At 39.9% G+C, this 26,993-nt stretch overlaps 1 protein-coding gene and 1 long non-coding RNA gene across 5 annotated transcripts; one reads left to right on the top strand and one right to left on the bottom strand.

Moving 5' to 3' along the window:
* LOC143903179 (uncharacterized) lies at window positions 1-26,346 on the bottom strand. Of its 4 annotated transcripts, none has more exons than XR_013258642.1 (4): window positions 25,337-25,879; window positions 23,939-24,971; window positions 2,360-2,657; window positions 1-1,607 (listed from the first exon to the last, which is right to left on the bottom strand). It is a non-coding gene; the product is annotated as an uncharacterized LOC143903179 (long non-coding RNA). The 4 variants fall into 4 exon arrangements; XR_013258641.1 differs by having other exon boundaries at window positions 34-1,607; window positions 23,939-24,144; window positions 24,816-25,876; XR_013258640.1 differs by adding an exon at window positions 25,909-26,346 and having other exon boundaries at window positions 36-1,607; window positions 23,939-25,745.
* LOC143903178 (uncharacterized) lies at window positions 3,611-9,968 on the top strand. Its single transcript, XM_077416640.1, has one exon. The coding sequence runs from the start codon at window positions 3,611-3,613 to the stop codon at window positions 5,834-5,836; it is 2,226 nt and encodes a 741-aa protein (XP_077272766.1). The 3' UTR covers window positions 5,837-9,968.
* Window positions 26,347-26,993: the final 647 nt, after the last annotated feature.

Raw genomic sequence — 26,993 nt, 5'->3', positions numbered from 1 at the left:
GTATACAAATTTATAATATATAATACTATTTATTAACATTTTTAAACGCCTATTTCAGGTATAAGAGAACTGAGAGCCGCATATCATACGCATCTATAGCAATTTGCACAGCAGGCCTGTTATCGAGCACTAAAAAAGAATTCATTAACAAAACACGAGATTCTTTTAAGCGAGAGTTGATTATAATTTTCTCCGCTATTAGAATCCTGTGAAATGTTATGAAAACATCAACGATCATCTTTTATCTTCCTGACTTTTTGGGAAATTGAGGCTTTACTCTCAAAGCGTGTTTGTACAATGCCATTTATTGTCCATCACAAGCAGTCAAAACAAGAATCTACAAAGAGCAACATTATGTATTAATTATATATATATACAATAAATGACGTAAATAAATTAAAAGTTTATTTACACAAAATTGTATTCTTTTAATCATAATGATCATTTATATATAAACCTCTGTTTCTTGATAGTTAAACTACAATTTCTAGTGTATATACATTAAAAGAGATTGATTCAAATGTTTAGAATATGGACTGTTATTCAAATAATTGTAATAAAAAAATTTTATCGATCGGATGATATACGATAGATACTAAACTGGGTTGTAAATCGCTGTATAAACGTAGTCTATGATAATTGTAAAATCATGGTAATGGTTTCTTATTAAAACACGTTTTTCTTTGTTTCTTTACAATTTATAATTTTTATAAAATGTACTTATCGTGTTGTATAATGTATACGGCGAAACGTTAGAAAAATAATACCACATGGCAGCGCATTATACATTTATACATATATTTATGTATCTATACATAGAAAGACTATCAAATTATCTTTGGTCATGTATCCTTTGCACAAAAGGTAAAATCTATGTATTTAATTACAATGAGCTGCATATATTACGCATAAACAACTTTAGGAACTAGAACCTTTATTTACATTTTGAAAGGTACTTAATCGTATAAAAATAAAATAGAAAAAAAATGAAAAAATGTCTTCCGCTCTGAACTAACTTACAGGAAAATAAAAATAATTTTAAACAAAAGATCTGCATTTCTGTCGCACTGACAACAAATTTACATTTATAACGTCGTTAGTTCTCGTCTCTTTGTAGACTATTTGATAAGGACAATTACATATAAAAAAAATTAGTTTAAACTCATGTGGACACCGCCATAGTACATAACTGTGCTTATAATAAAGACGAAACTGAAATATATAAGTATAATTGCAAAAATATGAATGTCACAATAGAAACAATACCAATATAAAAAATGCTTTCTTATGCTAAGACATTTCAGAAACAGACAGCTTCTTATAGGTTTTCTAACTCTAAAATACTTTTCACAAATGTAATATCGCATACCGGACATCGATAACGTTCCAAACGTTCGATGCATTAAACGCAACAACAAAATGACCACGGAGTACAAAAATACAAGAGGGTTTTTATTAAACTTGACAGTTTGAATTATCCTGCTTTTGTAATGCTTGCCGTCCATTTGTCTGCAGCTGTTGATCAATTCTAGGTAAAACCAATTTTGGAAATTTCGTCATATCAATACTCCGCTCAGGTATGTTTCCGTGTTCATTGTAAGAGTTTTCTATAAGTAAGAAATAATGCAACAATTAGTATACAAAATTTTGTCTAATGCAATAGCATAATAAACTTTAAAGAAAAATGGAATTTGAAAATTACGTTATAAAAAAATTAAAAAATAAAAATATCTATAAAAATAAAAAAATAAAATTTTATAGTCGACCACATAAAGGTATTTGCGTGTGTTCTTTATTAAACAATTTTAATATTCTATAAAATATATTAAAGAGAAGAAAAAGAAAAGTTATGGCATAAGTAAGCTTTTGTGTTTGACCTGATTCGCACTATTTAAGAGTATAATTTTTTTCAAGTTATTGCAGAAGAAGAAGGGCCATGTATTTTACAAGTTTCCTATCTGCATGTCTCAAAAAATTGAAGATACGTATAAAAAATTTGGAAACTTATATCTTCTATTGTATAAACTGATTCTATATATATACACTTATATATATTGAATCAAGAATATAAAAACTTTGGCCTTTTTCAAAAAATAATTCCACTAATATTTAGGAAATTAGTTTTTATTTATATGTACAAAGACTAAATTTAATTATAAATACAGACTGAATTTGTCAGATTGAAAAATACTTGACGTTTTCGGATATTCGACTTTCTCTTTACAAGAGCTATGTACTAGTAATAATGAAGAAAGTGATTTAAGAAAAACTTAATAATGCGTGCTACGTAATTTCACTAGATTTAAAATATCTGAAATTTGTGTATGCTAAGACATTTCAGAAGCAGACAGTTTCTTACGGTTTTCTAACTATAAGACAAGTTTCATAAGTAGTATTGCATATCGGACATCACTTATGTTCCAAACGTTCGATACATTCAATGCAACAGGCAAGATGACCACAGGGTACAAAAATATGTGTTCGCGCATTTGTAGTACACAGCGTGCAGATATCTTCGGTAGACTTCTCTGTTGATACATTCTGACTGTTTTGAAGATCCCAATTTACAATGCGGAATGGAAGTTCTTCACAGGCATTACTGTCATCCGAATATTAATATCTATAATCGTCACCTGGCACCTCATATATCGCTTTATCTGTGAAGAGAAAACGGAAATAAAATTTTTAATATTGCTTATATGTCTCTGTGCAAAAAGAAATAACTTTAATTTTACAATTTACAGCAGTACTGTGTACTACTAAATGGTGATAAGATTACCTCGTATATTTGAGTTTCAAGTCTTCAGCTTTTGTAATGCTTGCCGTTCATTTGTCTCCAGCTGTCGATTAATTTTACGTGTTCAGGATTGACTAACAAATTTATAATTTATTATCAGATGTTCAATAATTCTAGTTTTATGTTATAAGTAGCGTGTAACGACTTCGATTTAAATTTATGTTTTCTTAGTCAAGCGTTTCGCCTAAATACATATTATTGTTCGACAACGCGTCTCGTTTATGTATCGTGCCGTGCTGGCTGCGTGGTCCCGTTCATCTTGACACGTTCGCGGAGCGTGACACGTGCGATCGCGGAATCATCAACCAACAAGGGCATCGCGCCGTTTTCCCTCGTGTTGGAAGTCGGAGCCAGCGGGCTCAGTCTGGTCTGTACGTCTTAAGAGATCACTCTCTGCGCCGAACTCGCATACGATCGATCGAAGTCAGTCTCGGCTATTCTGCGTGAAATCGAAGCAAGTGTCGCGGGAACGTTGTAATCGCCACCACCTGTTAATTACAAATACACGGTGCCACTGGAGTAATCAAAACTCTAAAACGGTGCATTATTTTGCCCTCCGAGTGTGTTTCAGCCAGATCTGAATCTGGATTCCCTCGCTTCTCGCTCCTTGCTTCATTACGCCTATGCACTGTCTCGTTTCCGCCTGCTATCCCTACCGTTCTCTCTGAACGATCCCGGCAACCTCAGTTCAGCGTGAAAATCTGCTCCGCGCCCGAACATAAAAGTTGGTCCTTCGAGCCGGATGAGGTGAAATCTGTGCGGACTTAGTGCATACATACACTGACTGACTTCGTCTCTCTCATACTCGCCATCATGAGTGAGCTCTTAGTACAGCAGCAAGCTCTGCTGCACTCAATCTCTCGATCTCTTGAAAACTTCAAGAAGATTGGGAAAAATAACTACACCGCCGCAAAGATTCGGTCGAGAATAACCAGCCTTAAGGAGACGTGGTCGCAATGCGTTCAAGTTAACGCACAGCTGTTGCAAGCCTGCCCTGAGGACAACCGAGCTGCCTTTGACTACTTCAAGCAACATCAATTTGATGCAATCGAGGACATCTACCAAGGTACGCTGGACTACATGGTGGAGTGTCTGGAGGAGATCGAGCCGCCAAGGACATTCGACTCCGGGAGAGTCGACCTCTCATCATCAGGTCATGTACATCAGCGTGATTATTTATCATCCCTCTCGTTATCGCATCTGCCGCCGATCAACCTCCCTACATTTTCGGGAAAATGTGAAGAGTGGGAAAGCTTTCGCGACCGCTTCACGGCGCTCATTATCGATAATAAGGACTTGTCAGCATTCGCGCGCATGCATTTCTTGTCATCGAATCTTTCCGGTCGGGCACTCGAGTCAATTAAAACCATCCCGATTACCGCGGACAATTTCAAGGTCGCTTGGAAAACGTTAACGACTCGATACGAAAACAAACGGCGTCTCGTCGAAGTACATGTTGCCGCATTATATAACCTTCCGACCGTTTCCCGCGAGTCATCATTTGAGCTAAACGAGCTGCGAGATAAGGCAAATCGTGCTGTCGCCTCATTAAAGAATTTGAAGCGGTCTCCAGAGGAGATGCTGAGCGACATCCTCGTATACAGCGTTTCACAAAAGTTAGATCCTGCGACACGCAAGGCGTGGAAGCTGAAAGGCGGGGATGACCCCACCATCCCGACATACGAGGATCTCGATCGGTTCTTAACGTCTCGCGCTCGCGCTCTAGAGGAGTCCACGCCGCTTAATATTTCGAAGACGAATCGGTCGCCAAAGGTGACTAGCGCAACTGCATCGCCGGAAGCTCCCAATTCATGCCCCATATGTAACGCGTCTCATTATTTAAATAAGTGTCAACAATTCATGAAGAAGAGTCCGAGTCAACGTCTGGAGATGGTTAAACGATTTAATCGATGTCTAAATTACTTAAGCTCGAAACACGCCGCGCAATCTTGTACGAGCAAATACGCATGTAGAACGTGTCAGAAAAAGCACCACTCCATGCTCCACGTTGACGCTGCCTCATCTTCACTCAATTCAAGTGAGAATGTCATTTTGGTCCCTTCGACTACGCAGTCGGACGCGAATGATGCTCCGCCGTCAACGGCGGTTGCCTTATTTTCGAAATCAGACACTCATGCTCGATCTCCGGTTCTGCTAGCCACTGCGCGAGTTGAAATTCGCTCCCCCTCTGGTCGCACATGTGTCGCGCGAGCGCTGCTCGATCAGGGGTCCGAGGTGACATTCATAACGGGAAGACTTGCTCAAGTCTTAAAAATGCGTCGCATTAAAATGCCTATTTCAATCTCAGCCGTCGGCTGCGTCGATGCCGGCACGTGTCGCTATGCCGCTCAGATCAAAATCCATCCGATAGGACGAGCACATCCGGGCTTAACGACTATGGCTTCAATACTAAACTCGCTCACAAATTATTCTCCCGCTCCTATATCGCCTCATAATTCATGGAGTCATCTCGCCGATCTCACTCTCGCAGATCCGGATCCTATGAATTCCGACCCCATAAACATCCTTATAGGTGCCGATCTATATAGTAAGCTCATTCTCGACGGGGTACGTAAGGGAAGCAGCGGCCAGCCCATCGCTCAAAATACAATTTTCGGATGGGTACTCTCGGATCCGATGTCTACGCTGCCGTCGTCAAGTCGAACGATCACCGTTCAGCATTGTTCGAGCTTGCTCTCTCTCAATCGGGAGCTTCGAAATTTTTGGGAAGTCGAGGAAGTTCCTCGGCTCACGACATTGAGTCCAGAGGATCAGCAATGTGAGGAGCATTTTCTCAATACTCATTCTCGCTGTTCCGATGGCCGCTATGTCGTGCACCTCCCCTTCAAACGGGGTCCTCCGATCGCCATTGGAGACTCTTATCATATCGCGGAACGTTGCTTAAAAGGCCTGCATCGGCGGCTGTCAAATAATGTCGAGTTGAAGACGGAATACACGGAGTTCATGAGAGAGTACGAGCGACTCGGACACATGCGACAATGTCCCCTCTCCGCGCCCTCCTCCGATCAATGCGTCTAAATCCCACATCATGCAGTCATAAAGAACCATAGTGTAACTAGTCATTTGAGAGTCGTTTTTAATGCTTCTAGCCCCAGTTCAAACACCACTTCCCTTAATGATCATCTGTTGACCGGCCCTAAATTGCAAACAGACTTAGCCGCGGTCCTTCTAAGGTGGCGCCAGTTTAGATACGTGTATTCCGCGGATATCGCGAAAATGTATCAACAGATCCAAGTAGATCCACGTGATATTGACTACCAGCGAATCTTGTGGATGGACGACAACGCGATCATAAAGGCGTATCAACTATTAACAGTGACATACGGTACTGCCTACGCTCCGTATCTGGCGTTACGTACGCTGCTCCAGCTTTGCGAAGACGAAGGTCGTGACTTTGCATTGGCGGTCGCAATTCTTCTAGACAATCGTTTCGTCGACGACGCCCTTTTCGGCGCCGATGATATCCCTCTCCTGCGCCAGATGCGCGATCAATTGTGCGCATTGTTACGTCGCGGACAATTCGAGCTGAGAAAATGGTCAAGCAATTCGCCAAAGTTGCTTGATGATATTGCTATTGAGAATCACGGGCTAGCATGTAGTAAAACGTTGCAGATCGATGAACAATTAAAGATTCTTGGAGTCAGCTGGAGTCCCTCTCTGGATGTTTTTCAGTTTTAAGTATCAATTCCATCGTCTCCCTCAAAGACCAAGCGGGCGATTCTTTCTACGATCGCCAAACTCTTCGATCCACTGGGCTGGGTAACGCCAGTGACCATCTCCGCCAAAATCTTTCTGCAACAATTGTGGCAGCTTAAGCTTGACTGAGAAGAGACTCTCCCGAGTCCTCTCTTAACGCAATGGGAAACGATACAAACGTCCTTAACAGAGCTCGATGGCCTTCAGCTTGAGCGCTGGATACGTCGGGGGTCAGATACGGTACAATGTGAACTTCACGGGTTTTGCGATGCGTCCACAGCAGCCTACGCTGCCGCCGTCTATATTCGCGTCACTTCTTTTGCTGGAGAAATTATCACCATGTTGTTAGTCGGGAAATCCAAGGTTGCTCGAGTAAAGTCGTTAAGTGTCCCACGTCTCGAGCTGTTGGCTGCCGTTTTATTTTCCAAATTAATGGAGTTTGCTCGAACGTCGCTTCGTCTCTCTAATGTGCCATGCCACTGTTGGACGGATGCTAAGGTCGTACTCGCGTGGTTAGCGCAACATCCCTCGAAATGGAAGACCTTTGTATCGAATCGCGTTTCCGAGATTCAGACTCAACTTCCATCCGCCTCATGGCGACACGTTCCCACCGATGAGAATCCTGCTGACTGTGCGTCTCGAGGGATTCACGGCCATCGGATTGCGGCTCACCATTTATGGTGGCACGGACCATCGTGGTTGCGACTTCCGCTGTCCGAATGGCCTCCGCTAGTCGACCTATCGTCGCATGAAACCTCCGTGAAAGAGAATCCGCGAACTCTCTCACATCTCAGTAAAGCTGTTGAACCGTGGGATCTCGCGTCTCGGTACTCGTCGTGGCCGAGACTCATAAGAATCACAGCCTACACTCTCCGTTTTATCTCTCGGTTACGCAATCGCTCACGGTCTCGCGCCACTGCCAAAGAGAGCCCGTCGGCGCTTTCCGCGGACGAATGCCGAATCGCGCGCTTATTTTGGCTCAAACGTATACAAGAGGAAGTCTTTCCCCTCGAACGATCAGCTCTTTTGAACAAACGTTCAGTCTCATCCAAGAGCCCTCTGCTATCACTCAATCTTTTCCTCGACGAAGAGGAAATGATTCGCGTTGGTGGGCGGCTGGCCAACGCCCCAATTCGATTTCAAACGCAACATCAAATTATATTAGCCTCTCATCCCTTGGTTACGTTAATAGTGGAGCATGCTCATCTGCGCTCCCTCCACGCCGGGACGCAGCTCACCGTGGCCACGTTACGCCAAGACTTCTGACTCCTTCGAGCTCGAAATATCGTCAAATCAGTTATTTACCGTTGCGTTGTCTGCACTCGCGAAAGAGCTATAGTGCCCACCCAGCTTATGGGAAATCTTCCCCACGTGCGCGTCTCTCCTCCCACTCGCGCATTTCTTCACTGCGGTTTAGACTACGCCGGTCCGGTGTTAATTAGAGCCATGTCCGGCCGCGGACTCGCATCTCGAAAGGCATACATCGCCCTGTTCGTTTGCCTGACCACCCGTGCGATCCATTTGGAAGTTGTCGAGAGGTATTCAACACCGGCATTCCTGGGAGCTTACTCCCGATTTTGCGCTCGTCGAGGGCTTCCTGAATCAATTTATTCTGACAATGGCACGACCTTTGTCGGAGCAGATCGCGAGCTGACCACCGCGTTTCGCGCGTCTCTCCGGGATCCGAATTTTTTAAATAAGACTGCCTCGGATCGCGTTTCGTGGCATTTTATACCTCCCTCCGCTCCCCACTTCGGCGGCCTATGGGAGGCTGGCGTGCGCATTGTAAAACATCACCTTCGCCGCGTTGTAGGGTCCCACACTATGACCTTTGAAGAGTTCTCTACTCTTTTGTGCAATATCGAAGCCTGCCTTAATTCCCGGCCGCTCGCTCCCCTCACGGACTCCGCCGACGATTGTGAGCCGCTCACTCCCGGCCATTTTTTAATGGGATCCGCCCTCACTGCTAGTCCTGGACCCTCACTCCTTAACGTTAAGGAAAATCGCCTGTCGCGCTGGCAGGTAGTGCGACAACTTACCGAGCGTTTCTGGAAAAGTTGGCAAACCGATTATGTCAACACGCTACAACAAAGAGTGAAGTGGCGTCGGGTTGTCACTGACGGTGTTCGCGTGGGCCGTTTGGTGTTGATTCAGAATCCTGCGCTTCCGCCTTGCAAATGGGAGTTAGGACGCATAACTCATTGTCACGCGGGCCAGGATGGCTTAGTTCGAGTTGTAACTGTAAAAACCGCGTCTTCCGAGTACAAGCGCCCGATAGGAAAGCTCTGTTTATTGCCAATCGATCTCGAACACAGCGATAATCAAATGTAATTGTGATTTGACATACTGTTCGCCTCAAACGCCTCTCTCCTCATTGTAAACCGTATATGGAACCGAGGGTCTCGAGGCGGGCGGTATGTTGAAGACTAGACAATTCGGAACGATTGTTTCACATTTATATTCAATGCGTCAAGTTCAATTCGTAACATATGTAAGTGACATATCGATCGCCTCGCCTATCCTTCCTTCGACTCTTCTTTATGGTCGACCATCTCTGGCCGCTACATGAGGAGGCCTTGCTCCTTTCAAGATCAGCAAACCTTTTGAAACGATAGTTTCGAGGCGGGCGGTATGTTCAGGATTGACTAACAAATTTATAATTTATTATCAGATGTTCAATAATTCTAGTTTTATGTTATAAGTAGCGTGTAACGACTTCGAGTCAAATTTATGTTTTCTTAGTCAAGCGTTTCGCCTAAATACATATTATTGTTCGACAACGCGTCTCGTTTATGTATTGTGCCGTGCTGGCTGCGTGGTCCCGTTCATCTTGACACGTTCGCGGAGCGTGACACGTGCGATCGCGGAATCATCAACCAACAAGGGCATCGCGCCGTTTTCCCTCGTGTTGGAAGTCGGAGCCAGCGGGCTCAGTCTGGTCTGTACGTCTTAAGAGATCACTCTCTGCGCCGAACTCGCATATGATCGATCGAAGTCAGTCTCGGCTATTCTGCGTGAAATCTAAGCAAGTGTCGCGGGAACGTTGTAATCGCCACCACCTGTTAATTACAAATACACGGTGCCACTGGAGTAATCAAAACTCTAAAACGGTGCATTATTTTGCCCTCCGAGTGTGTTTCAGCCAGATCTGAATCTGGATTCCCTCGCTTCTCGCTCCTTGCTTCATTACGCCTATGCACTGTCTCGTTTCCGCCTGTTATCCCTACCGTTCTCTCTGAACGATCCCGGCAACCTCAGTTCAGCGTGAAAATCTGCTCCGCGCCCGAACATTACGTAAAACCAATTTTGGTAACTTTGTCACATCAATGTTCCGTACATGCATGTTTCCGTGTTTATTGTAAGAGTTTTCTATTAATAAGAAATAATGCAATAATTAGTATAAAACATTTTTTCATGCAATAGTATAATAGACTTTTAAAAAAGTGAAATTACATAACTGAGATTAACTAAAAAATGTATCTGTAAAAATGAAAAAAAAAACAGATTTATGTAATTGACCACGAAGATATTCGTGTCCTTTATTAAACAATACAATATTCCATGAAATACAATAAAAAAAAGAAAAAGAAAAGTTATGGCATAACAGTGTGTGTGTGTATATATATATATATATATGTAATATGTAATTTTTACATACATATATATGTGTATATATATATATATATATATATATTGTGACGTTGCGGCCCGCCGCTTCGTAACAGCGCCCCGCCGCCGTCACAAGACGCGGAAATTTGCGCCCAGGGACGAGCCAGAGAGGCGACGACAAGATCTCCAGAGGTCAAAAAGTCGATATCGTTTCCGCGTTTTGACTATTCTTTTATTTTCATGTGTAATTATAATGCGCGCAGCGCCTCACCCACACCACGGCGAATCTTCGACGGAGTACCGATAACGAAAAGAGTCCGAGAGGACCAAGGACCGAGGAGGGGTGGCAAAAGCGGAAACTACAGGGATCACGGGCGGCGAGAGCAACGCGGCAGGCGTGCGGCGAAAGGGGCAGCGATGGACAAGGCCGCCGATAGCGGGGCCCCAAGTACCGGGGAAAACCCGGCCTCAGCAATCTGCCTCCACGGAATACCGGCCCGCGGGGTGACTGATGACCGCCCCGAAGGCAACCGGAGGCACACCGGCCAGAACAAAGTCCAGTCCGCTGCCCAGGGACAAATTGAAGAAGTCGCTACGCCGCCGAGGGACCGTTGCGCGCCCCCGAAGGATCCACCTTACGACGATCCTGCGTTAGAATATCGCGCGAGCTTGCAAGCTCGCTCTCGATTGGTTGGCACGCCCCTACGGAAGGGGGTGCCGCATCGATTCCGTTATCGAGCGAATCTAGCGAGACACTCTCTGGTCGTCCGTCGGCGAGTCCGAACGTTCTTCTTAAACTACGCGATAGCCGCCCCGAGTCGGGAAAATCGGTTACGCTGCGACGATCCTCTGTACGAGGTGACGGCGAGGAACCCTACGAGGAAACATCACATCGGTGAGGTGGCCCGCAGTAATTAATATCGGGATGTAAAGCCACGACGCCGCCCTCCGGTGCACGCTCTCGTCCGGGAAAACGTTGTAACATCGCGACGCGCACGGTCCCTGGAGACCGCGTATCGAATGGCGATCGACAGCGAGAGCGAAGGGCCTCGGGATGGTATCGTGGCCGTGGAATTGAAGTAAAGACGCGATTGCGAGCCTCTGGAGATCGCGATAGATTCGTGGCGAAATCCGTTACTGCGAGTCCGTTTCGTGCACTGTCCGCGCTCGCGATTGTGTCCCGTGCCTTCCGTATTCCTGGCGTATCAAATTACCAAACATCGCTCTTGCAGAATTTCGCATGCGTCGGCACATCATTCGCGTTAATCGGCCGTCTGTGAGTGGCTAATTGCCTCAGAGAATCGTGCGTGTTAGGGTAGTTATGTTCGGAGGCGTTGTTCGGTGATTGCGTGTTATTATTGCTCGCGGTAATTCCGCACCATTTCCTCGCGTTTCTTCCGGTACTTTGCGCTACGCCGATTGCCTTGGCGTCCCGTTTTCGCGTTCGGAAATCTCTGAGGGCAGTATTGTCTTTGCCCGAATGACTGGCGCTACCTTTGGTCATTTCTCGCGTTAGATTAAGTCCGTATTTTCGCGTTTGTTATAGTATTTCGCGTCTCCTTGCAATCGCGCCGAAATTGATTTCGCGTTATGGTGTGGCGTTCGATCCTTATTACGTTGGGACGTGGCTTACGCCACGATTCATACTTGCGTTAGGCTTAGGATAATTGGCGACAGAATTCTCGCGCGACTCCCGGCGTTGCGTTCACGCACTCCGAGCGTGAGGTATCGTCCTGTCGCGACTTTTCCTGCGAGATCTTATTTTCTAATTCCGTGCTTATTTCGGGTTTACCGTCGATGTTCCATATTACTTGTAAGTTTTGTCATACTGTTTGGAGATAATCGCAGCGCCTTCTGCGCGTTACTATACGATAGTGCAGTACCTCGTTTATTCTGGGGTCCGCGCTATTACTACTTCTTTTGTTTCATTTCTGACGCTCGCGCGATTGATGATATGATTTGTCTGACCGACCGAAGCCGACTCGGCTTTTATTGGTTCACGCGTGAATTTCTAACAAATAAATGTTATTTTGATTTGTTAATTGCTTGAGTTCGTGGCCTTATTTATGGCGTGTCACCCCGCCGAATATCGCGCCGCCCTTCATCACCCCCGCCTCAGCCCTTAGGTCGAGCTAGCCGATTCCTCGCACATCCGCACGTCTCGCTTTGCGTCTCGTGTTGGTTTTCTTTCGCGATTTCGCGGACGCGCGTTGACGCGTCTGGCGCCCAACGGTAAATTCGTTTCGTGAAGTGTCGGAGGTGCGAGGGAATCGTCGGAGAGGCCCGTCATCCCGTTCTCCTTACCCCTTTTGATCCGGCACACGTCCCGGAGCAGTCCGGGAGTGAAAAAGTCGTGACAATACATATATATATATATATATATATATATATATATATATACATATATATATATATATATATATTTTTTTTTTTTTACTTTTACTACAGTCTAAGCATACTATATCAAACTTTGGGATTTGATATAGTAATAATATAATCATAATAATCTGTTTATATGTTATTTATTGTTTTATATAAATGTGATGACTTATTACAGAGAGCGAAGGGGTGATGATGATGATTAACGGCGAACTGGTAAAAGTAGAACAACTTCAGAGAGAAGAAATAATTTAAATTGTACATGTGGTTTTATGGAATAGACCAAGAGGAATGCTTTTTCCAGTCGATGGTTTCAAATGTTGCTGACGTATCTATTTCATTGCAAATGCATCATTATGAAATGATGATCGGTAGTAAATGAGAGATATGTGAATTAAAAAGAGATGTGTACATTACCTAAACAGTATCTTTGTATGATTACAAACTATCTTCATCCAATTTTTTAGTGACAATGTCCGAATAATTTGCGTTAGTATTTCTGTGTAAAAAAAATATGACGATTATATTACAGTATATCTGACGATTTTAACAAAATTATAAAGGTAGGGTGTCCAAATTCTTATTGTTCCATCCAAATGCTCAGAAAAGAAAGATGTATTTTGTTAACGTACCTTTTATACTATTCGGATAGTATCGATATTTTATGCTGCTTAGAAACAAGTAAAAAGTATTTTAAGACACTTGTATCGTTTCCAAAATATAAAAACTTGTGTTTAGATTACAGATATACGTTTTGGGTACTGGCGTATCTATTTCGTTGCAAATTTATCATTATGAAATAATGATCGGTAATAAATGAGAGATATGTGAATTAAAAATATGTACGTTACCTAACCCTTCATCTGATTTTTTAATTTTAGTAGTGACAGTGGCCAAATAATTTTGCGTTAGTATTTCTGTGTAAAAAAAATATGACGATTATACGATTATATTACAGTATATCTGAAAAATGTTAGAAAATAAAACAATTGTTTAAAGATATCCTGTATATCATAGCATCTATTTGCTTCCCCTGTATGGAATGTTAATAACGCGTAAGATAATATAATCTAAAGTAATATTTCTTAAATGTATATTTTATACTTAATTTTATTTCATAAATACTATCACATTTATTTCTATGAATCGTTTTCATTACGCTATTATGATTTTAACATAATTATAGAGGTAGGATGTGTAAATTATTACCACCCAAATGTAGCTTTTAGTATTATTTATTGTATCAATATCTTAAGCTGTTTATACAAAAGTAAAAAGTATTTTAAGACGAGAAAAAAGTATAGAAATAGAAAAAGTAGAAAGAAGGAGAAGAGAAGAAACAATATAAAGAAAAGTATAATATATTATAAAAATATTTATTATATTGCAAATATATTTAAATTTATATATTAGTTAATTTTTTTATATATACTACCGCTCACACACACACACATTAATTTCAATATACAACAGATTCGTTGATTTCTCTGTAAAAGATGAACATCATGATACGTGTTTTGCACAGAAATGAATGCACTTGCTGTTATAAACATTTCATTCGCATGCATCGGATTTTTATATAAACAATATATAAAAATGCAATACATGCAAGTGTTGAAAATGTTTATAACAGCAAATGAATTCTTTTCTGTACAAAACAACACATGTATCATGTTCATCCTTACAGAGAAATTAACAAATATAAGGGTATATTGAAATTAATGAGCGGTATATATAGTGTATATAAAGAAATTATAACTAATATATAAATTTAAATATATTAGTTAAGAGATGGAGAGATATGGGAAGAAGGAAGGGCAGGGAGAAGTGAAAGAGGAAGGAAAGTGGGAGATAGGAAAAAGAGATAAAGCAATAGAAGCGAACGTTAAGAGAGCTAGAAAGGTAGAGAGAGTTAGAAGAGAGAGACAGAAGGAGAAGTAGTAGTGAAAGGGGTGGAGGTAGAGGAAAGAAGGCGAAAGAGAGCGGTAGAGAAGCTATGGCTAGAGATGGCGGAAGAGGGAAAAATAAAAGAGGTAAAAGAGAAAGGAAGAAAGACGGGGAAAGAGAAGATGGTTTTAGTTAGGTTAAAAGATACAGTAAGAAAAAGAGAGGTAATGCAGAAGAAGAAGAATGTGTAGAAAGGGAGAATAGAAAGAATAGAGAATGACATGACCTTGAAGGAAAGAATCAAAGAAAAATGCAATGGAGCCTGGAGAGGATAGCTGAGAAGCATGGTGTAAAGAAAGTAAGGTGTGCTATTACGCAGGTTTTTGAACAGCCAATCAAATTTTGTTCCAGCGGCCGCCATTTTGTAGTGGCAAATTAAATTGACATATCACACTCATTTTTATACAATTTGCATAAAATTAATAAAAGGATAAAATAAAGAAAGAAAATAAAATGTACGTTCAATATGCATATATTATATAAAATTGTAATAAAAAAATTAAACATTTACACACATAAAGAAAATAATAATAAATTAAAAAAAAATTTTTTTAAGATGAACAAGTAACAAACGGAACATTTTATTACGAATGTATATATATTAAATATACATATACAATATGTATGGTCAAGTATAATAATCCATGAAGCCTCTTTGTATGCATTTGCATGAAAATGAAGCGAACAGATACGAGCTACACATATGTGTACAAAATATATATTATTTTTATTTATTTATTTATTATAGTATTAACAAATACATCAAAATAGAAAGTGTTTGTTTAACATACCATTTTTTACATTAATATTTTTATTTTCGCAGATAACTTTCCATTGCTCACTCATTACTGGATCTGCAGGAAATCTAAAAAATCTGAGATTTTCAGATCCCTTTTTCCCGTATAATTTCGGCAACTTTTTACTGCACATGAAAGCATGTTAATATACTTTTTACTCGCGTAATTGCCGGGTACTGCAGCACAGACGTCTAAAATTAAGGTTAAGTGTCTTTCAACGTAAACATACGAGGTTTGTTCGCGTCGCATACTCCAATGTACACCAGAGAGCACTTGGATCACAGATAAGATGACGGTTGGGTCAGATGGGTTTATGTGCACCAACGCTCAGTGACACGAACGGACTTTTGGATCACAGATAAGATGGCGGTTGGGTCAGATGGGTTTATGTGCACCAACGCTCAGTGACACGAACAGACTTGAGCACTCCCTTCCCTTCTTCCAAACTTCCAATCGCACATCGCACATCATTGACTGGTTATTCCAAATTGGTAAATAATGGATCGTTTAGATTTTTTGGGCGGTTTTCGTATGATAATAAATAATATTAATGATGACTTTTTGGCTGAAAATCTTGTACCTTTGGCAAGAATTGGTGATTTGTTAGAAGACAATGGGAACGACGATGAAATAGAAAGTGAGTATTGATGATAAAGATGTGGCGTTTCTAACTTTGACGTAATCTGTAACGATCTTGTAATTTTAAATTTATTTTTTTCTTAAGTAGTTTGTGCACTTTTATTGTATTTTATGATTGATATTTGCAGATATTGCCATTAACGCAATTGTTGAAATTGCAGATGGTTTCGTCCAAAGAATACATAGAACATGCATAACTAATTACATTGAAAATATAGTGCCTATGTATACGGATAGAGAGTTTGTTATGCATTTTCGTTTGAAGAGAACACTTTTTATAAGTATGGTAGAGAAATTTAGCCATTGGCCATATTTTAGAAATTTAGGAGGTAAGTATTGATTTTTTTAAATTAGATATGTGTATACTAAAAATTTTTAACTTTATTTTAAATAAAGTTTGATCAATATTTTATAGGACATGGAGGATTCAAAGTAGTTTCGGCTGAGAAACATATTCTCACTTTTTTGTGGTTTGCTGGCCATCAAAGTGCTAGTTTCAGAGATGTTGCTGACAGATTCGATCTCTCTCTTAGTACCCTTGAATCTGTGTTACGTAGAGTCACACAATTTTTGTATGATATGAGAAATGAAGTTATTCGGTATCCTACTGAAGTAGAGAAGCAAAGAACGCAAAGATACTATCTTGAAAGTAAAGGTTTTCCTGGAGTAATTGGTAATAATGTGACTCTCTTCGATGATATTATATTTAATTTAAGCTCACAGTTTTGTAATTCAGTATGTGTAATCCAATTACATTAATTTATTTAGGGTATTTCTTTTTTGTGTTGTAGGATGTATTGACGGCTCACATATCCGTATTGACAAACCTTCTGAAGATCCAGTGGCTTACATCAATAGAAAGCATTATTTTTCCGTACACATGCAAGGGACCGTTAATGAACAGAAGAAGTTCTTAGATGTATTCATTGGCTACCCTGGTTCAGTGCACGATGCAAGAGTATTTGCAAATTCCAGTTTGGCTGAAGATTTGCCAATACTTTGTGAAAGTATAAACTTATCACATTCATAATTTACTGTATTTTTGTATATAAACCAACTAGCTTTGTATTTCTTATTCAATTCAGTTAAAATCGTAAATATCTTGTAGATATGGACTGGTAATTATCTATAATTTTTGTATTTGAAAGTGTCCGGAGAAGATATTCACTGCCAGTATTATAAATTTGTAGTACATGTAAACTATAAATTTTCAACGCTGGCAGAGTGAATATCAAAACGCAGCCTTAGCATTAGCTGTTAATCTTAAATATACGTGCTTTTATTTCAGATGGAAGCATACTTCTTGGAGATGCTGCATACCCATGCCTTCTCCAATTAATTACTCCATATCGGGATAATGGACATTTGACGCAGGCCCAAAGAAATTTTAATCGTATACATAGTCAGTGCAGAATTTCAGTTGAGCATGGATTTGGAATACTGAAACAACGTTTTAGACAGTTATATTTTCTCAAGCTGAGAAATATGCAATTCATCGTCAAATTCATCTTCGCTTGCTGCGTTCTTCACAATTTGGCTGACTTGGATGATTTGCAACACATGGAAGAACCTGAAGTCGACAATCATGCCGATATAAATGCGCAAGTATTGTTGCATAATGTCCCAGCAGCAGATAGAGATGAAGATCCAGATGATGATCGACATGGTCGCGATCTCAGAGATGAATTATGTAGACAATTGTTTCAACGACGATTTGAATAAGAGTATCCAAATAAATTTGTTTAAATATTTTCTTCTAATATTAATATTTAAATATTATGTTTATTATTTTTTTTTAAATATCGATATTGTTGTTAACATTGACATATCACATGCTGCATCGTATCAATCTGTGTCGTTTAATTAAAAAATATGTATGATGTACTTGACGTATAAAACTACCTCAAAGTGCTTTCAAATATTTATGTTGTTTTTTTTTAGTTATAAAAATTAGGAAATATAATGTACAAAATGTAATAAACAAAATGTATAAATTATATTTTCAAGAATTGCAACAACAGCAACGCGTTATTTAAATTTTAGATTGTAATTATAACGATTATAACAATTAACGATTACACAAATATATTTCATTTATTAATAATTATGAATATTACAATTATATATCTTCTATTCAGCTCATTTTAATTAAAATAGATTAAAATTTGATATTAAATTTGATGAAATAAGTTCTCATGTAATATCATAAAAAAGACAACAAATAAAACAATTTTGTTAAAAATTTATCCATACATCAGTCTTTTATTGTCATATACGCCTATTTTTTCATACAAATAGAGAAATATAACTGCATAATGTAAATGTATATTTTACTATTATATGATTTTTTTATCGATAATTATCAAAATCAAAAATGTTATAGAGAATTAACAAAAAATGTAAATTGGACAAGAAATGACAGTTTTGATTTTCAACATTAGCTTTGTACGCTTGACTGCAAGTAAATAATAATGCTGCTTTATTATGTAAAAAAAAACTCAATAAGTAAATGCAGCTTTGCTCTGTTGCAGAGTTTGATACAGCTTTGTTACGCTGTTTATCAAAATAACAGAAAAGAAATAAATGAAAAAACTGAAATAAACTTTAATAAACTAAAAATTATTTAAACTTGAAATAAAAATTTTAAATAAATGCAATTTAAATTACCTTAGAATACAGTTATTTAATCTATCTTTTAGAATTTATTTTATTAGTAAATTAAGTAAAAATATAACTAAAGTATTGTATTTAAGTAATCAGCATCATATGAAATTCTTACGTTTAAAAGAAGTCTCCATGATTGTTAATTTTGAAATATTCTCTGGACTCTAGACCCGACTGACTTGAGCAATGGCTACTGTTTACACACTTTACACGCATGCGCGTGATGCGCGCATAACATAGCCTCAATTGCACCACCTTCGAAGGTGAGGCAAATAGAGCGTGCTCCTAATTGCTCCTTGGAGTGTACTCTAACGTGACGCGAACATTTAGTCGACATCTTGGTTCAGGTGACGCGAACGTATTGCTAAATAAAGCGTGCTCCTAATTGCTCCTTGGAGTATGCTCTAACGTGACGCGAACATCTAGTCGCCATCTTGGTTCAGGTGACGCGAACGTATTGGAGCGCATTGAAGTGAGAAAGAGCATGTTGGGGCGACGCAAACAAACCTTCGAATTTAAAAATGGAGGCGGTTGGTACAATGCGCAGAACGATACGAAAACGCGTCCTCGGTATGAGCACACCTTACTTTCTTTACACCATGGCTGAGAAGGAGAGAAGGAATAGGATGAGAGATTGGGTAAAGTACGGAAAGATTTGGATAGAGGGGAAGTGGTGGAGTTGGGATGAGGAAAAAAAAGTCCTGATAGATGGAAGGGAAAATGAAAGGGGAACAAAAAAAAAAGGGAGGAGAAAAAGGAGCAGAGGAGAAGGGAAAGGGTAGAAGAGAGAGGGTCGGAAAAATGAAATAGAAAGGTAGTGAGGAGGGTGGAGAAACGTTGGGAGGGGAGTGCGGGGAGAAGAGGGAGGAGGAGAGTAGGGTAGAAGAGAGTGTGCTGAGGTTGAGGGGAAGGGAGAAAGAAGTCAGAGAGAGTAGAGTGTGGAAAGTAAAAAGGAGTGAAAGAGAGAAAAAAGAGGGGGGAGTGAGAAGAAAGGAATGCAGGAGAAATAAGGAGGGAAAGGAACAGGAAGGAAGCCTAAAGATAGGCTTTTGGAATGTAGCAGGAGTGAAGGGAAAACAGGAAGAGTTTGGGAAAGGATAAGAAAGTGGGATGTTGGGGAGTTGATGGAGACGTGGCTGGAACAGGAAAAATGGGATAAGCGAATAACGGAGTGCGAGTGTGAGAGGTAGGGCGAGAGAGTGTGTGTGGTAAGCGAGGGGCGAGCACAATGTAGGAGAGGGAAGGTGTGAGAGTGGAAGAAGTGCGCAGGGTTCAGAGAGAGAGAGAGAGAGAAAGAGCCCGTGGAGGCTGAAGAGAAACAGGAAGGTTGAGGTTAGAGAGACAGACGTAGATCGTAGAAGGGAAAGAGTATAGAGCGCTAGGGTAAAGAGCTAGGGAATTCTGGGGAGTTTGGGAATAACGCGGGGAAGGAGTACGGCCATAGAATTGGGGAAAGAGAGATGCGGTAGTACGGGGAACAGAGACGAGCTTTTCAAGAGGAAGAGGGATACAATGGAGAAGGAAGAAGGAGCGGTTGGGAAAGGGAGCGAGGACCTTTTCAAGAAAAGCAGGAAGATAGTGAGAACGCCACCAAGGAAAGAAGATATAGATATGAAAGGGTTGTTGAGAGAATTAGAATAAGAGCTGAGGGAAGGGTTAAGGGAAGTGAGAGATGAATTAAGAGAGGTGGCGAAAGGGCAAAAGGAGACAATGGTGGAAGAAGTTGAGAAGATAAGGAACGAACTAAAGGAGAGAGAGAAGAAATGAAGAAAGGAAAGAGAAGAGTTTAAGAATAGAATAGAAGATTTGGAAGGAAAATTGGAGGGGATGCAAATAGAGTTAAAGAGAGGAGTTCGTGATGGAGGAAAAGGTGCAGAAGGAAGTGAAGGAAGGAAAAAGGAGGGGGGGAGAAAGAAGTCTGATTGGAAAGAGAGGGTGGAAAGGCTGGAAAAGAGGTGTAAAGTGAAGGAGAGGGGAGAAAGGAAGAGAAATATTTTGATAAAAAGAGTGAAAAAAGATACGGTAGGAATAGAGGAAAAAATAGAGGTAATAAAAAAGATAGGCTTAGAAGTTAAGATAGAGGAGATTAGAAAAATAGATGCGGGAAGGAAAGAGAAGAGAGGTATAGCAGTAGTAAGAGTAGGAAGTGAGAAAGAGAAATCAAGAATAATGAGAAATAAGTGGAAATTGAGAGACAAAAGTACTTGGATAGAGGAAGATTTGACATAAGAAGAAAATGGAGGGTAAATCAAGTTGCATGGAAAGCAAGAGGAGAGGGTACGGATAGGGCAGGGAGAAGTATGGATAAAGGGGGAGTGGTGGGTGTGGGATAAGGTAAGAGATGTGCTTAGAGATAGTAGAGAGAGGTGTTGGGAAGCAGGGCAAGGGAAAGGGAAAGAAAGCAAAAGAGAGGAAGTGCAAAAGTAGGTTGAGTAGAAAAGAAAGAGAGGGAACGGGTGGATGAAAGAAGAGTAGAGAATGAAAAAGATAAAAAAGAGGATTTAGAGAAAAAATTTGGAGAGAAAGAGGGGGAGAAGAGAGAGAGAAAGAGAGAAAGAGAGAGAGAGAGAGAGAGAGAGAGAGAGAGAGAGAGAGAGAGAGAGAGAGAGAGAAAGAGAGAGAAGAGAAGGAGAATATATAAGGTGGCTTTTTGAAATGTGGCGGGATTAACAAATAAAGATAAGAGTTTTGGAAAGGGCTGGAGGAATAAGATGTAATGGTGTTATGTGAGAAATGGGTGGATGGTAAGGGATGAGAAAAGATAAAGGAAAGGCTGCCAAAAGGTTACGTGTGGGAAGTGCAGAAAGCAGGGAGGAAGAATCGGAAGGAAAGGGCGGTAGAAAGAATTATAGTAGGGGCGAGGGCAGGGGTCAAAATGGAAAAAGGAAGGACGAAAAATGATAAAGAAAGGATGCTATCGATAAAGGTAAGGTTAGAGAAGAAGTGGTGGAACATAGTAGGAGTGTATATAAATAAGATATAGGCAGGAAATTGGAAGATCTAAAGTAATGGGTGGAGGAGATAGAGACGGGAGTGAGGGTGCTGATAGGAAGGATTTTAACGCAAGGACTGGGAAGGAGGAGGAATTTGTAGAAAAAGGAGAGGAAGAGAGAGGAGAAAAGGAAAGAAGAACGAAAGATGGCAAGGTAAACGGGGAGGAAAGAAAGTTATGTAGGTTTTTGGAAGAGCATGGGTGGGCGATTTTTAAGGGAGTAAGAGGATAGGGGAGTCGGTGATTGACTGCGTGTTGGGGGACAGGAGGACAAGGGAGAGGATAGAACGGGTAGTGGTGGAAGCGAAGGTCGACTCAGACCACCAGCCAGTGACGGCGTAGGTAGAATGGGTAGAGGACGGTTTGGGTAAAAGGAAGGGGAGAAGGGCGGAAATGAAAGAGGAGATTGATCAGAGGAGGGCAGGAAAAAATTTAAGGAGTTAGTGGGGGATAAGCAAATTCAGGAAGGGGAGTGGAAGAGGAGTGCCAGGGGCTGAAAAGAAGGATAGGGAAGGTATTAAGGGAAATAAATGGGTAGGGCAAAAAGGGCGGAAAAAGGGGCTGTTGGGGTGTAGAATGTAAGGAAAGGAAGAGAAAGGGCTCATGTTAAAAAAATAGAGAAAGAAAGGAAGAAAGAGTGGCAGTTATAGGGAGGAAAAACAGCGATACAAGAAGTTGTATAAGGAAAAGAAAAGAAGAGAAGTGGAGAAATGGGAAGGGGAGGTAAAGGAGATTAAGACAAAAGGACATATATGAAAGATGGTAAACAGAGAGAAAAAAAGAGAAGAAGATTGAACGAGGGAATTAGTATGCAGGAATGGGATAGGTATTTCAGAGATTTGTTGGGAGGAGTTGGAGGAGGAGAGGAGAAGATAAGGAGAGAAGAGATGTAGGAAATAGTGGGAAAGCTTCGGGAAGAAAAAGCGATGGGAAGTTATGGAATTCCAAATGAGGTATAAAAGTTGGGAGGAGAGGTGGTGAAAAAATGGTTGTGGGAGGTATGTAATAGAGTGTGGAAAGAAGAGGGTTGGCCGGAAGGTTAGAGGGAAAGAATTATAGTGCCCATAAGAAAGGAGAGGAAGTGGGAGAAAGTGGGAAATTACAGAGGGGTGATGTTAGCACAAACGGCATACAAGGTGTACGCTGCTGTTTTGGCGGAAAGGTTGAGGAAGGAGGTAGAAGAGAAGGGATTGCTTCCGCAGAGTCAGACAAAGTTTAGGAGAGGGGTAGGGACCACGGACAACATCTATGTATTAAATTACTTAATAATAAATAGGCAGGTAAATTAAAAAAAGGGGAAGATGGTGGTGTTGTTCGTGGACTTGAAGGCAGCTTTTTTGACTCGGTGGATAGAAGGATTCTGGTGGAAGCGATGAGGAAAAGAGGAGTGAAGAAGGGCTTTGTGATAAGATGTAAGGAGCGGTTGAGGGATGCAGGGTAAGGGTGGGAGAGGAGCTGGGAGAAAGGTTTTGAACAGGAAGGGGAGTTAGACAGGGGTGCCCGTTAAGCCCAATTTTGTTTACGTTGCTGTTGACGGACAAAGAAAAATACCAAATGAAAAAATTAGAGTATAAGAAGTCTTATATGAAAAATAAGAAATAAGAAAAAATAAAATATGAGAGAGATAAGTACGTGAAGTAAGCGAAGAGAGGAGAGAAATGGGAGATGGTGACGATTAGATATTAGTACAGTAGAGGAAAAAATGGAATAAATTAACGGAGAGAAATAGTGGAATGGGATAAATATTTTAGAATAAATATAACAGGAAATATAAGGACATGGATGGCGCGCGCGTTAGTGCAGTGTAAGAAGTAGTTAAGTGTAAGGAAAAAAATGAGAGCCAAGGAAGCGAAGTGTGATAAGTCTTATGCGAGAAGTAAAAAAAAAAGAAAAAAACAAAATATGGGAGAGACAGATATGTGAAGTGAGCGGAGAGAAAAAAAGGAACGAGAGGTGGCGAATGGACATTGGTACAGTCGATGAGAAAGGGAATACATTTTAACGGAGAGAAATGGTGATGTGGGATGAGTGTTTTAAGATAAAATGGAACGGAAAAAGTTTGAAGCGCGCGCGTAGCGCGCGTGCGTGCTAGTCCTATATAAAAAGTCATGGAGACGCGAGAAGTGCTTGTTTGGAGTCGAATATATCGCGTGAATTGTTACCGTTTTTCAGCGTATCTGATTAGCTGTAGCTGTCGAGTTTGCGCGGCAAGTTTTGCGATGCTGCTGGTGCTGTGAATGATGACGGCTCGTATCTTGTGGGGTTAGTACGCGAGGTTAGTGAGATTATATATATATATATATATATATATATATATATATATATATATTAATATTAACAAATACAAATAATAAAGACGTAATTTACTAAAGTGTTTTGTTTATAATTAAAAATTACATGGTCGTGTTGTTCTTCTTGTTTCCTTTTATTCTGTACATTGTTCGACTTCGTAATGCTGATATCTCCGTGCTTTCTATTTATATGATTTTTTAAATTAGTTGTATTTCCACCACTCCTTACGGTCTGTCCACATAATTTACAAAAGCCACCATTCTCAGTCCGAATAAAATAATCCCAAACCATACTTCTAGTTTTTAAGGACACTATAAATTACAAAATAATATACATATTATACATAAATGATATAATCACATTAGGTATTAGGTACATACATACTACATAATTAGGATCTATCCGGACAAACTTGTATAGCTGTATAACCATAACCATATTAACATTAACCATATGTGTAAAGAAAATTATCTTAAAAATGCGCGTATACATGTATACAATGCGATTGAATAATTTTCTTTATGTGTATGGTTATATTGGTTATGCTGCAGCTATGCAAATTTATCTGGATTGGCTCTTGAACCTGGATAGCACAAGACAACCCAAAATCATCCAGAATGTTCTGGAGCATGCTTTAAAACATCTTAGTCAAATGTCAGATCTTATATTTAAGATTGTCTTAAGTTCATCTTCAGATTTGCCGCAGCCAATAAAAACGATCCACAATTCCACACTATCCACAGTATCTGAAGATGAACTTAAGACTTAAGACGATCTGAAATATAAGATTAGAGATTAGACTGTGAAAGTGTGAACTGTGAAGTGTGAATACCGTTCTATAAAAATCGGCCCTTGAGTACATGTACATGCAGGACATTGCAGGATGATCACAGGACATTTTGTGTTGCTTGCAGTTAAAGGTTAAAAGTAAAAGGTAAAAAGTGTTGCTTATTAATAGAAAAATTTTCTATTGCTTGCTTACTTGTATTTCCCTATATATTCTTCTGCAAATAAAGTTTAGAAACTAGAAATAGATATAGTATAGGATAATAGGATATTAAAGGATTTATATTTCAATCACACATTTATCTCTAAATGTACTTTCTTGATTCTTAATCTCCTTATCCTTATCTGTGACCTTCAAATAAACAAAAGTCAGAAGTCAGAACTCAGAACAGAATCAGATAGTCAATAGTCATATTCAGTATTAAATGTGCATTGTAGAAATGTAGAACACTGTTCTGAAAGTTTTCAGTTACAGATTCCTAGTATTCTCATATATAGGATATAAAATATTTAATATAAGAATGTTTTGATAATATATCATGTCTAATCATGCACATGCATCTGATACCAGATTCTCAAGCATTGTCAAGCAAACAAAGTAATATTGCAAATAATTAAAGTTGAATTTTATTGTAGATAATGTAGATATTAATACATTGTTAAAATTAGAAGGAAACTAAGGTACTCTTTCTTAAATTATTTTGAAAATTAAATTACCTTATGCAAATATGTAGTTTTTTTTTTTTTGAGGTTAGTTCTCTCGGATGAGAGAAAATTAGTGCCTTGTGCCTTGAAAGTTTGTCACAGTACACTAGTACAGTTGTACAGTAAGTTTCGAGGGCTGGCGTGGAAAACCGGGATTTTTTCAATTTTCAACCACGGCCCCACGGGGATCGTTGATGTTGATTGTTGATTTTGATAACGGCGATCGTGAGAACGGCGAGAACGCTCGGCACTCGGCTCGGCACTCTCGGCAGTAGGCAGTCTCGGGTCTCGGCTCGGCACAGCTCGATATTGCGAATATTGCGATATTGCGATCCGCTCGATTCCGGCGTGATAGAATGTTTACGTAAATAATACGTAATATTCGGACTCGTCGTAGTTTACGGGACAGTGATAATCCTGGCTGTGTGCGTAAAATACGATCGATAGGTCTGTTTTCTGTCGCTGCACTGCTGAACTAGTGCAGCCTAGTACAGTAAGTTAGAGTGAAACAAAATGTACTTGTTTCACTCTAACTTACTGCACTAGGATGCACTAGTTCAGCAGTACAGCAACAAAAAACAGACCTGATGTTGTTCTATCATTTCACGAAACACGAAACTAATTGCGAGCGTCAAAATATTAGAATATTTCTCAGGCAGGCCCCAGGCGCCTCTGTCTAGTGTCTAGTGTGTCTAGTCCTGGCTAGTGGCTGGGCCTCGGTAGACCTGCGCAATAACGTCGCGCAATATCCAATGAACGTATAGCTTTTCCGCTCATCGTTGTTTTAAAGTTTCTAGTAAAAGTTGTTCAAAGAATAACAATAAACATAGCAAATAGATCGAAAATCGATTCTCTATTAAAAGAATCGATTCATGCTAAAATCGAAAAGAAAAGAATCAATTTAAAAAACTCGATTTTGGGAGGAAAAAGATCGATTTCCTGAAAATCGAATCGAGATTGCCCATCACTAGTTTGACCCAATCTACCCCCACTATTCGGATGGTTACTTTTATTTCTGACACCCTGTATATATGTATATATATATATATATATATATATATATATATATATATTGTGTAATATGCATATTACACAATATTTATCATGGAAACTTGCGAGAAATCGAAAAAAAAACCCGAAACGAAAATTCTCAGAAACTTGGCTTAGCGATGATCGCTACAAACATTGGATACGCCAAGTATTATCTGATGAATTTTCGTTTTATTGCAATATGTGCAACAAAAATTTTTCGTGTTCATCGCTAGTTTCCAGGCATGCGGATTCTGCGTGTCATAAAAATAAGATGAAAGAAGTAGAATCGTTGCACAATAACGTTAACGACAACGTACACACTTCTAATACATCTGCAAAAAAGACATTCCGGCAACAATGGCTCGATATTGAGGAATTCAAATTATGGTTACGCGAAGTCCCAAATAATTCTCATTTGTTTAAATGTGACATTTGCGAACGGTCATTTGTTGGCGGTTTGTCGCAGATACATAGGCACGCAGAATCCAACATGCATATAAATAAATGCGGTAAAAGCGATGTAGAAGTGACCAAATCGAACGAAAATTTGAATACGCAACCTGATGAATCTTTTCTAACGTTCGATGATTTCAAAAAATCATTCGAAATACGATTTTCTGCATTAATTACAGAAAAT

Source organism: Temnothorax americanus, unplaced genomic scaffold (assembly GCF_048541705.1).
Source record: "Temnothorax americanus isolate GAGA-0224 unplaced genomic scaffold, ASM4854170v1 Scaffold44, whole genome shotgun sequence".
Classification (NCBI taxonomy): domain Eukaryota; kingdom Metazoa; phylum Arthropoda; class Insecta; order Hymenoptera; family Formicidae; genus Temnothorax; species Temnothorax americanus.
Note: the sequence above shows the minus strand (reverse complement) of the source record. Positions and strands in the feature narration are given on the sequence as shown.

What these genes read in the sequence shown, in the direction of transcription:
- LOC143903178 (XM_077416640.1), top strand. Translation starts at nt 3,611, where the DNA reads ATGAGTGAGCTCTTAGTACAGCAGCAAGCTCTGCTGCACTCAATCTCT.